Below are 13,695 nucleotides of genomic sequence, written 5' to 3'. Positions count from 1 at the left end.
CTGTTTCCTACGCCATTTCTAGAGAGCACCGAGCTCACTTGGGTTTTCTCAGGGGAGGAATGGGGGACTCCGCAGAAACGCTGGTGTTCTAATTTAAGAGAACAAGCAGACCCAGGAGCAGGTGAGTCGGGGATGCATCCTACGTTATCTATCAGGAGTGAAGAGTGTAAGACGATAAGGAAGTAGGACTCCTCAGCCTAACCCCAAACAATAAATCCGGAGACAGGCAACAATGTGTGTACTGCCCGTGGACAGATGACACCACTCTCAGCTGCAGGTAAGCCTCATCCAAGGGACATGAGCAGTGACCGGTGGCTGAACTAAAGGCTTCGCTCTTGAGGCCACTTGCTGGGAGAGAGGGAGGCGGCTGTCGCCATGTTAAGCTGCCTCGTCCTCGGTTCTCCCGGAGCGGAGCCCACAGACCCCCCCACAGAGGAACACTGCAGACGTGCCTGCCCTTCCCCCCTGATGGCTCATCCTGGTGGCAGGGAATATGGCATGGATAACCCAAGCGGGCATCATTAAAAATAAACCTTATATTTGGCTTTGGAAGGCATCTTTTCCTCAGGTCTGAGACAAGCTGTATCTGGTGTACGGAGCGCTGAAACCTCACTTTTCTCTAACTCAGGATACCCACCGCCACCACTGTTCACGCTCACACTTCCTTGCTGTCCCGTTTCCTGCCCAGGGATGAGGCCGTACAGCACATGGGGCATGGGGCCAGCATGGCCTGGCAGGCGTGCCGTCAGGCACACCGAGGCTGGGCCGCGGGAATTGGGTGGACAGAAGGGGAGGCACAAGTTCTAGGAGGCTGGGCTGAGTTTTGGACACAGGAATGGAAAATATGATATGGAACATTCATATTCATTAAACCAAAAAGAAAGAAACCAACTCCCTGAATTGCAGCTTTACCTTTTATAAGGTAACAGGAGTGCTCGGTAACTCTGAAGATGTAGTAAAGGTGATGGAGTCATCCTTCTGAATGAGCAGCATAAGCCAGGCTCTGACTACTCAGATTGGACATTTGGTCACACAGGGAAAAGGTCCCTCTCAACTGTTTGGTTTGATTCTTTTTTTCCCCTTTGATTTTGTACTTCTAGAGATCATATTATAAATCTTTTGGGCTAAAAGGGAAAAAATGTTACCAAAAGTAACATTTTAATTCTTTTAAATGTTTCATAAACAGAATGCAAACACTAAATGTGTTATAAATGTGCATGTGAATATACACAGACACGTACACACAGTCGTATCCACAGGGGGCTGGTCCCAGGGCCCCCTCAGGTACCAAAACCCAAGGGTGCTCCAGTCCCTTATATGAAACTGTGGGGAGCATCTGCATAAAGAGTACCCACAGCCTCCATGTGCTTCGAGTCACCTCTGGGTCTCCCACAATACCAAATACAGTGTACCTGTTACGGAAACCTCTGTTATACTGTGCTGTTAGGGAGAGTGAGAGAAAGTCTGTCCATGTTCAGAACAGACCCACTGTGGGCCCAGCTACATCGTGCATGTCAGAAGCTTTGTCTATTTTTTCCAGAATATTTTTATCAGCAGTGGCTGAATCCACCGATGCGGAGCCCATAGATACAGAGGGCCAACTGTATACATATACACATGCACATACAAATGCACACACACATTTGTCTGTCTGTCTGTCCATGGAGATTATGTCACAATTGACCGACACAGTTAACCTCCGGCCAACAGCACAGAGGAAAAAGAAAACCAAGGAACTGCAGTCCTCTTAGTGCTGAGTCTATTATACCTTCTAGGATACAAACTAAGAAAGAATTTCAGGTTTCAAACCTGCTTATTACTAAGAAAGCTATCAAGGCTACTAACCCCACAGGAGTGGAGACTGTTGCTGCATTTTATGTAAAGCTACACAATAAGTCTGTGGACCCTGAGAAATCCAAATCTGGAAAGCACTGTACGGCTGTGTAATTACTGAAAATTTTTAATTACTTAAATTAGAAAAACAAAACAAAACCCCCACACTTCCCAGAACTGGCATCTAGCCAAAGCCGGGGACTATTTAAGTCACTGAGAAGCGAGCCCCCCACCGCCCCATTTCATTAAGCAAATCTCTCTGGTGGTGTCACCAGGGCACCAGGCTCTCCCTGTCCACCTCCTGTGCCTGACCTGCCTGCCTATGGACAAGACTGTCTGCAAGGAGGGCTGGGGGAGGTGGTCGGATCAGTACTCTAGGGCCCATCTGTGGGGGGCAGCCCTAACTCCAGAGAAAGGCCTTCTCAGCCCCACATCTCTGTTAGGCGGTGACAAGGAGAGGGGAGGAAGCCGGCAGGGGTGCGAGGCCACATGGAACGGGCAGGGGCACAAAACCTGGGGGGTGTTCTCTTCTCTGAGCCAAACAGGGCCCCTCGGTGAGTGACATGGTCAGACAACCTTGTCAAGTGACCTGCCCTAAGCTCTCTACACTTGGGACTTGACCAACATCACACCTAACTTCAAATGTGAACGAGAACGTGAAGTTCTCATTCACCTAAAAAGAGCTCTGAACTAAATTAACCTAGACTTGTATGCTCAAATGAAAAAGAAAAAAATGCTTTGGAGTTTCTTTCTTATTTTCAAAATGACCCACAATTGGTTTTAAACATGCAAAGGGAAGTTTACCAGAAGCCTGTCAACTGAGAAAGAACAGTTCTTTTTCCTACTTTTTTAGAGGGTTACACAAAGTGGAGAAAACCCACAGGAACAAGCCTGCTGAGAGCTGTTACTGAGGCAGTTGTGACTGGGTGGCTTCATTTGCATATTAGCAGTCAGTCAAACCAAAAAAAATGCCAGAAGTCTCCCAGAATAGCTACAAGCCCTGGGACCAGATTTCAGGAGAAGCGGGGATCCACTTTCCACACACCTAAGTGTAACCACTCCTTGATTAGATCAGTAGCCTAAAGTCCCAAGTTGATTGGTTTATTTACAAATAGATGTTCAGGGCACTCTTCTTCTTAAAGCTATTTCAACAGGTGTACACAATCACCTTGATCATTTTCATTTCACACATCACGCTCCACTGTAGGGTGGAGCACTGTACGGCACTTCAGTGCTCCCCAGATTAAGTGGACCATCTCTGCACTCTGCGGGTGCTCCCGGACACACAGCTGTTGCCGGTGCTTCCTAGGACAGCGCCAGAGAACTCCGGGATCCAGAAAGGCCTGCCTGGAGCCCCGAGGGCAACCTGGGTAGCCAGTGCTGCTGAACAGCTGCCAAGGCAGGAGGGTGGCAGTGAGGGGCTGCTGCAGGCTACAGGAGGCCCAGCTGCTCACCGGCGCCCCCACCCCCCATGGCTGCTCCCTGCCCCTAACCTCGGGGGATTGGCTTCAAGGGCAGCAGTGTCAAGACTCAGAAGAGAAGCCAGCCTCGTGCTGAAACGCTCCTTCAGACTATACTGCAAATGCAGACGTTCAACTGCCTTCCTTGGCATCAAACCAAGCAGGTGCCTCGCTAGGCCTACGCTGGAGCAGGCCAGTCTCCAGGGTGCAGAGACAGGCCTGCGTGGTCATCAGGCGCTTCAGACTGGCCCTGGTAAAGGCTGAGAAAACAGAAGCCAAGCAACGCTCGGTGCCAGGCGGGAAGGTGGCTACGTTACTTCTGTTGTGGCACCAAATCCACGGCTGCACCAAGCCCTGGTCCTGACTGAGAACGACGTCTCCATAAGAAGTGCTGATAACTCTGAAAAGGGCTTCTGTTTTTAGCTCCCAAACTTGACACCCAGTTGAGACAGTGAAATCATTTGTCCCCCCTCCAAGGACCACCAATGGATAATAGATCAGCACGTTTATTTCTATATCCCGTTTCCCCCCCAACAAAGATTACAAGCAGCTGGTAAACGGAGAGAAATCTGGGGGCAGGATAGGGTGGCAATGAATTGCTTCCACTAAAACTCAATTTAGAAGACCTTAAGGAAATTAGAAACATGTAAGCCATTTGGTCCAGGGATATTTGTGAAAATTACTCTCACTGACATTAAAAAGGCCTTGTTCCAGTTCTCACCACAGATCTCGAATACAGGAGGCTTTAGGCAACAACTCAACTATTGTAAAGGTTTGCACAAAGAACATGTCTGAGGCGCCTCCTGAACTGTTCAGGCCATTCAAAGCTCCTGAAAATTGACCCCATTCACCATCGTTAGCAGGCGTGAAATTCCCTGGAAATACAATCAACACAACCCTCCTCTCACTATCCAACAGTTTCTGTTTGCATGCTTTTCCTAAGTGACCCCAAATCACATCCTAACACAATCTGACTCTAAAGCTGATTCGTAAACGGCAACTGGGCTAAGCAATGAAAATAAAAAGCAAAGCAAAGCTTTAGGCATGACTCACTTGCTGCAAAGAAGAGTCCTGTGAGAAACCCGTTTCTTTAAAGTCAATTTCATCATCACTGGATGAATGAATATGGCAGGTTGTAACCTATATGCATAAAAATGTAAAAGACTATTTAACATAAAACGTTTTGGACATTTGCATCAGCATTTTAATGGAAAAATCACATTTACTTTTTCTCTCAATGTGTAACAACAAGAAGAACAGAACTAAGTGACAGTCAAGTTGTAAAATCCGCCCAATATCCTGGGGTGCACGCCCCCTAACCAGATGGTTGGCGCCCTGCCCTCTGTAGCCCACATGTGGTCATTTCACTCATCACCAGCATCACTAGAAAATGGGCCAGAGTTACTCGGTTCAAGTGATTTTGATAGTTATCGCCAATTAAATGCTTACAAAGGTAAGGCAGTGGAATGGCTCAGATAAAATATAATTTATATGTGCCATGCTTGAAGGCTAAAATTGCAATTCCCAGGAATTACTAATGAGCCACTAGAAAGGTCAGGTCTAAATATAAGCATTTCACTTGAAATTCTTGCATTTCCTACCCACTCTAAGAAAAGCAGTCTGTGGCTTGAGTTAATACTCTCCAGCTCATAAAAAGACCCCAAATCTTCTGCCCCTTAAAATGTACCCCTGCCCTCAGAACTTACAACCAACTCACATTCAATTGAGCAAAAACACAAACATGAACTACTCACCAATTCATGGTAAGTGATTTTTATTAATTCAGAAATGTCACACAGTGTTAGGGGAAGTGTATTAACAATTAGAAACGATACACAAATGACTAAGTATAGCACTAATAGCAATAATTGCTATATAGCAAGTACTATAAATGAACTGTCTATATAATACATTCTAGTAACCAGCAGGAAACTTCTGAGGCTCACTTACACTGCGTTTTCTGAGTTTTTCTTCCTGTACTTTCCGTAGAAGTGTTGCGGGCAGAGACCACTGTCACCAGGGGGGGACAGTGGCCATTACCGCCACCCCTTGAAGCTGTGCTGTCAGGCTGGAGTCAGAGAAACAGGCCACTCTGCTTTGTGAGGTTCCAGCACTGGTTCAAGCCCAAAGCAGAACCTAAAAAGGTCTGTGTGGTGCGGCTTGGGAAAATCCGAGTAAATCACATCCTGAAGAGAATGCATCTCTTCCTCTCTGCCTGACCGTCTTTGTACAGACCCTGAGCCCACGTGAGTGACCCAGCCCTTCAGGGCACTCTGTCTCCATCCTCCCTCTGGTCTGGAGAAACACTCACTTTAACAGAGAAGCTGGCCTGATGAAATCAGACGCAGGATCTGCGATAGTGGAGGGGACCTGCTTGCCAGTGTCAGTCAGTCCGTCAGTTGCAGCTTTAGGAGCTAGTGGGGAGGAGGTGGGGACCGGCCCCTGCAGGAGGCTGAGGCGGCGGGACGCTGCTGGGTCATGGCAGCTGCCCATTGCTATCAAGGATGGGTCAAGTGAGCACACTGCAGGGGCTTTAGAAGAGCTTTGGGCTATGTGGCTGGTAGGCTTAGTGCAAGAGTCACATGAAGCCAGTGTGTGTTTTAGGGGTGCAACCCCATGGTGGAGTACAGAATTAGACAATTCAAAGAGCATGCTACATGAGCCAAATAAGAGAACAGAAAGGGTTGGCTACCCCTGGCATGTCTTGTTGTCTAAGTTCAAATAGGATCCGATGTATCCTCATCCATACTTTTACTTTTTGCTACAAAATAAGATTTTATCTGCTCATTAAAGATGAGAAAGAAAGTAGCTTTTGTTGGGCAACTGCTGTCAGACACTGTGACCCCTTTATATAGTCTCCTTAACTTGTATCCTCAAAGCAATTCTGGGAGGTGCTTAAAATAATTTTTTTCTCCAAAAAGAAACTACTGTTTTAGAAAGTTATTGTTAATAACACAATTCATGTACACCTTTGCAATTTTGTTACTGAAAGGTGTGGTGATACTGATTTAATATGATGAGCTAAAAAGACCATTTAATTTACCCCCGAGGGAAAACTCGCTAACTGGAATCCCACTAGTTCATCATGCAGATGTACCCACCGAGTCCCTGAGCTAACCTTCTAAACTTCCCTTTTGAGGCATCTCCAGCTTAGTCAATACCACTTCCATTCTTCTTCTTCCTCAGCTAAAATCTTAGTCATCTTGTTTCTTCTGTCCCACGCACGTCTGTCCGCGCTACTGTGAAAATATATCCTCGACTCACACCCCTTCTCATCAGGTCCATACCACCTCCCTTGGGCCATTACCTCTCGTCTGGATTAATGCTCTATCTATCGGGCAGCTAGCTAACTAGTCCCCTGATGCAACCCTGGCCCCACCTTTGTCTATTCTCAACCAGCAGCCACAACGTACATCATTCAAATGTACATCATATTATGCCACTTTTTAGTTCCAAACCTAGTCGCTTGTTGTCTTAAGATCACAACCCAGGGGCTTGCCGTGGACTAAAAGCTGTGAGATCTAGCCTGCAGAGTCTCTCAGATCTCACGTCCTGTTCTCTCCCTCGCTTGCTCTGGGACTATGTGCTAGGCTCTGCACACATGGGGAACGGCCCAACCTCGGGCCTCTGGTTCACCACCCCCGTCCCGTAAGCCTCTACACAAATGTCACCTTCTCAGTGAGGTTTCCCAGACGGCCTAATTTTAAGTCACGCAGCCGCAGCCAATATCCCCTGACTCCCTCCCCTGGGATTGATACACCTATTTTTTTCTCCATCTCCATCAAGGCAAGGGTTTCTGCCAGTCTTGTTTAGTACAATGTCCTTGATACTAAACACATTGTAGCCATTCAAATACTTTTGAATTAATGAATACAAATAAATCACTAAGTGAGAACAGACGCATAACCTTAAAAAAGTAACAATTACATAAGAACACTATTGCCAAGATAGATATATTCTAAGTACATTCTTGATGCTTCAGTGAAAAAATGCTTTTGAGGTGTCACCATCTTTCATGAAATTTGTTTTATTAACTGCTATTATAGGAAGAAAACCAAACAAGTGCTTTCCTCATTTCTGCTGATCGGGTTGCTAAGGAAAGCCACAAACAGGACTTAAGCTCTGAGTTAGACGTGGCAGCTACAGACTCTCGCCCCTCACTACTGTGTGGTCCTGCTCTGGCTCTGGGCCCCGGCACCTACCTTACCCAGGCTGATGAGAAACATGAACTCTCAGAGATCCCACCAGAACCTGCTGGACCTCTTGGCAATTCACACACAACCTCCATAACCTGTCTCATCAGTGATGGAAAAGCAGCACCAATACTTTTAAAACACTTTCTCCCTTGGAGAGGAAGGTAAAGAATAAATCAAACTCAATTTTCCAAAGTCAGCATAAATACATTTCCTATGTTATCTAAGCGTAACTATCTAAATCCTTACCAATTTTTTGTTGGGGGGCTTAGTCAAAGTAGAGGTCTCTGGATGTAATTCAAACACTAAATTTCATTCATAATAAACTCCCAACACAAAAGCATAAACAACATATGAATCTGCTGTGCATATACTTTGGAACGATGGATCGAAAGAGGAAAGTACTTCAGAGCTGGGGATGGAGGGTGGGGTGTGTATGATTGAAATGTTGTCCCAGAAGTGACAGGAGCTTGGGGCTGGCACAGCCTATCCTACATAACGGAGCAAGTCCTCGGACCCACAGCCAGCAGGACGGACAGGGAAGTGTCTGGTGTAGAAGTGAACAAATCCTTGCTGGGACTAGAAAATAAGAACGGGCCAGAGTAACACAACAAGCATTGGTGCTGAGCTCCAGGTGGACTCAAGTCCTGTGAATACACCCAAAATGATCCCAGGGAGGTACCCAGCCGAGCCAACCTAAACCAGTTAAATCAGGCAGCGCATGTAAGCTAAGCTATTTGGGGAGGGAACAGGAATAAGCAATTTACTACCTAATCGCCCATTTCAGTGAGAACTGTGCCTAAGCCATTAGAAGGGAAATACTTGGATTTGGACTTCGCACTGCCTTACACGTGTGGGCACTCCTGACTGCCACTTGTGCAAGACCCACTGCATTTACCAAGTGCTGTTTATAACACTCACAACAGAACGTGGTACCCAACCCCACTGGGATAGTGCCCGAAACATTCTGGGCAGAAAAACAAAGAGCTTGGGGGCTGCAGTTAAGTCTCCTTGGTGACCTAGCACTAATGTGGAAGCATCCTTAAGAACCTGGAACATCTGTATCCCTAAAAATACTACAAACAAAGCTCCCCATCAAAGGACTTAAGGGAGGTGGTATTTTAGTACTGGGTATTTGGGACCAAGGAACTAATGATGTCTTGGGAGCCACCTGAAAGTCTCAACAAAAACCAAAATTATAGAGTGGGGCTAAATCAACATTAGCATGGCTCTATAAATCTAACCCCTTTTGTAGTACAAGCTGACTTCTTACTTTGTTTTACTGTCGACTATTTATGTGGTCCAAGTACAGTGGCAGAAAGTGCATGGGCAAAAAACTGCGCTTCTGTGAGTGGTGGTGGGTGGAGCCCAGGAAAATTTCTGCGTCAGCACAGGTGTTACATCTAGATGTCTGACCCCAAAAGGCCGCATGTGACTCCGTATGCCATGACGGAACTCCTCCACGTGGGTATAACAGTTAAGATTTACAGTCACACACCGGGTACTGACGCATCATGCAAAGTGTCGTCTGAATTACAATGAAGTCCGTCTTTCTACAGAACTGCTCCCAAGAGAAATCTGCCTGACTTACCAAAGATAAAGAGGCTTTTAAAAATTCCTGGTAACAAGTTTAACTGGACATTTTTTTACTTCTACCTATGAAGTCAAAGGATAATTTTAAAAGAAGTTCCCCCCTCAAACTCAGAATATTCCTAAATATTCCTTTTAAAAAAAAATAAAAACAAGACAAAAATCCTCTTAAAGGAGATCGCCTTGACTGCATTTTTAACAAGGAATCAACATGGGGGCCTCTACAATTAAATGGTTCAATTTAATAGCATGAGAGAGCAATTTCACCCTACAATAAAACCCTGATTACCCAGAATTTTGACCAATTTGGGAGAAAAAACAGTCTACAGTTGGTGATATACATTCATTAAAAATTACTTAGCCCTTCTTTGATGACTCAGGGCTGTGAAAGGGAATTTGTTTTTCTGTTGGGCTATAATACACGAGGGCACAAAGGGCCATTAGATCTATTTCAATTAAGTAGTCCCACACAGGTCCATTTTTATAGTTATCTCTCAACTTCACAATTCCTCCAACTTCTAATACCTACTAATTTTATCATTATACCCATCTTAACAAGCCATTACCCCACCAACCTGTTAAGAGTCTAGAAAAAGACAACCAAATTTCTTAGACAATCTACAAAGTGGAGGCGACAGGCCCTTCAGGCTATGACTCAGGATGACCCAGCTGCCTCAGCCTGTTTCCCTCCTGTTTCTAAATTCAGCCTTATCTGAACAGATAAGGCTGCCAGACACTTGACTGCCTAACAGTTACTGTTTATTAGAAATTCAAGACTGCAGCTGCTGAATTTCAAATATAGAGTTAAATGCCTGACACACCTACTTCCCAGTGGAGTCAAGGCCATGACCTCCACTATTAGCTAGCATGTGCTGACAAAAGGAAATGCTTTTCCACATCTTTAAAAACAAAATCAGGGCCCGCCAAGTGGCTCAGCTGGTTAAGAGCTCGCTTGGGAGCGCCAGCTCTGAGCAGCAGGGCTGCGGTTCGGATCCCACATTGAGGGCCAGTGATGCTTGCCCTCTACAGCTAAGATGATGAACAACATCTCGACCTGGAGCTGGGCTGCTGTGAGTCGCCGGCGATGGCGTAGGCTGCAGCAGGGCTGCAGTGGGCTGCTGTGAGCTATGTGAGTGGCTGGCAACCAGCGTGAGTGGCTGGCAGCCGGTGTGAGCTACCGGGAGCCGCTGTGAACGGCCGACCAACGACTGGCGACCAACTGCCTCACCCGGGAAGAGCACAATGATCATACCAACATGGGCCAGTGAAGCGACATCCTCCACAACTAGACTGAAGAACAAAACAGCCATTTGTCTACCTGTCTGTTCCCCTTCCCCGATTCTCCAACGCTGTTACCCTCCCCCCAATTCCCCAATACAATCCTTAAAAAAAAAAAAAAAATCAATACTCACCTTCAAACTTAATGTGTTAGAAACAACAACAAGGAATGCATTCCAAAGTCCAATATAATTTAAAAAGATGTATTATCAATGCCATTATTCCCTGGCTAAAAGAACCAACCTGTTAAAAGGACTTTAAAGCTGGGGTTTCAAAGGCACCTACAAAATTTCCCCCACTGGGAATGAGGTCAAACAAAGATCAACTCAACTCAGTTAACATTAGAAAATATCCAAAGGAATATTTAGTCTTTCTGACCACCAGGGTTACCAGAGGCAGAAGGCAACAAACCCACCGAGTAAAAGGAAGACTACAGGCCGTTTGGTAGAACTGCTCAGGGAGCAGGGCGCTGAGGGAACCGGAAACTAAATACACTGTGAAGTAGATGTCAGTGGCTCCTCTGTACCCCTTCGTCGTCCTAGGCAGGAATTGGGAGTTGACTAGCCAAGTGAGCAAGGATATTGTGAACACTGACTTCTTTTCTTGGTAAAGAAACACAGACTTATCCTTGACCCACAATTCCCAGGACAAATGGAAGACCTTTCACATCTTTCCGGACAAATGGGCAAAGGCTAAGAGCCCTGAAATCACAGAAATGTAACCTTGTAAAACCTACTAGATCTACCGTGTTCCTCTTGTTAGTTTCTCCCAAGGAGCTTGTACAGAACGTCTCCCATCGCTCCCTGACTTCGTCTGGAAGATCTTCAGTGGAAAAAGAAGAAAAACATCATCACTACAGTGACCTACCCACAGACAAATAACATCAACAGGTAACACAAGAGGGCACACTCACTGGGCTCATCAGAGCTCCCAGTGGCCCGGAGCTACACAGACGTGCACAGCATGACCCTGAGGGCTTTTAGGAACCAGAATGGCCCCTCCAAGAGTCTATACTTGATGCCAAGAGCCCTTAGCAGCGGTGAATTTAACAAGTTTTAAAAAAAATTTTGGATAAAAACTTAACCTGGAAAACATGAGTGTTTCCAATGAACTATTCTGAGAAAGGTAAGTCTTTATTTAGGTGGGGGGGGGGGGGGGGACCCGTCTTTTCCCACGGTCATGCACGTTAGGAAATGCTGCAAATATCAGCTCCCACGCACTTTCTTGAGATACTCTGATTAGCATCTGGCCAAAGAACATCCCATGGAACTCAGTTTGGCTTTTTAAATTGCTCAAAAATAATGTTTCCTAAATGTCTATGTCATAGGCCAATACATGGATACATAGTGAAATTCATCCTTCTGTAGAAATTTTAAAGAAAAGGATACACACTTTTCTGAGAAAATGGAACTACAGCTGTAATCTTGGAGGCCTCACTAAAGCTGTCATCTGACAATTCTGATTTAAACACACACGTGCATGCACCCTCAAACCCCACCTGCACCACCTGACAACTTCCATAAAACAAAGACTGATCTAAAAAACAATCACACACTTCAAGGCCATTTCTCCTTGGTAAGAACATACTGTGATGATCTGGCTTACACCCCTCTCAAGAAGCAAAAATTACAGGTGAGCAAGCCCCAATTTTTCCATCACTGGGCATCAACTCTGCTTTGAATGCACATTCGATAGGTAACAGCCTCTTGAACACATAAACGTTCTTAAAAGATAAACAGAAGAATACATTGGAAAATGGTTTTCATCCAGTTAACGCTGAATGAACTCTGTCCTACAAAGGTTAAAGATTTTTCACATTCAGAGTAAGTCATGGGACTAGTGACCCGCTGGTACACAGAGCTCTCCTGTTTTAGAGGAGATAGCCTCGTGGCCTTCGTGCCAGTGCAAAAGGCATCCACACACTCTCTTTCAAGTAACCTTGGGCTGACTGCATTTAAATGCGAGGACAGAGCGTCCTTTAGGAGCCAGTCCCTCATTTTAGTAATAGAGACATGGGGAAATGCTCATCAATGCTTTACTATCCCAGTTACAGGAACTCAAGTCTATAGGCTCTATAGGGGCCTTCAGAAGAAAAGAAAAAGAGTAATTACAGCTCAGGTGGCTCAACTGCCAGCCTGTGAGCACTTCGAGCTCAAAGGAACAAGTTACTGAGCAGTGCTCTGTGAAAACAGAAGTGGGTAACTAGTAGGCTGAGCTCGGCCAAGCCCACCGATGCTCACCAACAGGACTGAAGAAATAAGAACAGCAAAGAACTACATTGTTCAAAAACATTCTCAAAAACCTCATTCAAATCGCCAGATAATTATTAAAGAAAGTCTGCAGACAACTTTGAAAACTGCTATGTATATTTCCACTTTATCCTTAAATCCTCTCTGATCCCACAAAAATGTAATTCCAGTTCCGTAAACCACGTACCTTTGATTAGCTGCTGCACCACCGCACTGTTGGGGCCCTTGTCGGTGCTGTGCACGATACAGTTAGCTATCCTTGTCAGGTGCCCCATGTAGCCATGCCGTCTTCCTCCCTCGGCCCTGACAAGGGGGAAAGGAAAAATACTGAGGTTCCTGATAGGATGGAGTGATGAGACAGCTTAGTGAATACAGTGGATTTAAGCAATCATTCTAGAAGCCGAGGCACGAAGATGTCAATGGACAGAAAAGCCGGATGCCACATTACCTGGCGGGGGTGGGGGGATTGTCTACTCAAAGATTATCCTGTAGCCTCATTCAATGGGACCAAGTTTATTCAAATATACAAACCAACCATTCATCTTTAAAAACATATTACCTTTTAAAAAAAAACCCAAAATATTCATCGATGCCTTTCCTTTTTATCTCTTTGTGGTACTATTTTTCAGACTTTAAACAGATTGTAGGGAACTAAGGTAATGATTCTGCTGGTTCATTTTGCTAAAGGACATCAATTTTAATCATCCTGACCAATTAACAGAGATAATTATCTACTAATGGCTTTTCTCAAGTTGAAATAACTGCTGAGGGCCGGCCGAGTGGCATGGTGGTTAAGAACTGGCTTGGGACGCCAGAGGGCCCCAGTTCGGATCCCACATGAGCGCCAGTGACACTGCCCTCCACAGCTAAGATGCTGAACAACAGCTCAACCTGGAGCTGGGCTGCCGTGAGTCACCGGCAAGTCACCGGCGACGGCGTAGGCTGCAGCCCCTGTGGCAGTGGGTTGCCATGGGCTACCGGGTGTAGCCAGCAACCGCAGTGAGCGGCCGTCCAGAAGCCGGCGACTGATCTGCCTCGCCCAGGAAGAGCACAATGATGGTGCCAACTTGGGCCAGTGAAGCAACGTCCTCC

At 45.8% G+C, this 13,695-nt stretch overlaps 1 protein-coding gene across 14 annotated transcripts in view; it reads right to left on the bottom strand.

Moving 5' to 3' along the window:
- PPP6R3 (protein phosphatase 6 regulatory subunit 3) overlaps positions 1 to 13,695 on the bottom strand; it is a 125,550-nt gene that overhangs the window by 26,615 nt on the left and 85,240 nt on the right. For 8 of the 14 annotated variants that reach the window (XR_002125372.1, XM_019654681.1, XM_019654683.1 and 5 more), the window contains 3 exons: positions 12,791 to 12,906; positions 11,091 to 11,176; positions 4,347 to 4,433 (listed from right to left, as the gene is read on the bottom strand). Coding sequence is in view for 13 of the 14 variants with exons in the window: in XM_019654681.1 (XP_019510226.1) it covers positions 4,347 to 4,433; positions 11,091 to 11,176; positions 12,791 to 12,906 (289 nt within the window). In the remaining variant the exon portion in view is untranslated. The remainder of the gene's footprint in view (positions 1 to 4,346; positions 4,434 to 11,090; positions 11,177 to 12,790; positions 12,907 to 13,695) is intronic. The other 6 variants (XM_019654686.1, XM_019654688.1, XM_019654691.1 and 3 more) reach the window with 1 other exon arrangement.

The sequence above is a fragment of the Hipposideros armiger genome, unplaced genomic scaffold (genome assembly GCF_001890085.2).
Source record: "Hipposideros armiger isolate ML-2016 unplaced genomic scaffold, ASM189008v1 scaffold_228, whole genome shotgun sequence".
Taxonomy (NCBI): domain Eukaryota; kingdom Metazoa; phylum Chordata; class Mammalia; order Chiroptera; family Hipposideridae; genus Hipposideros; species Hipposideros armiger.
This window is presented reverse-complemented; position numbering and strand designations above follow the sequence as displayed.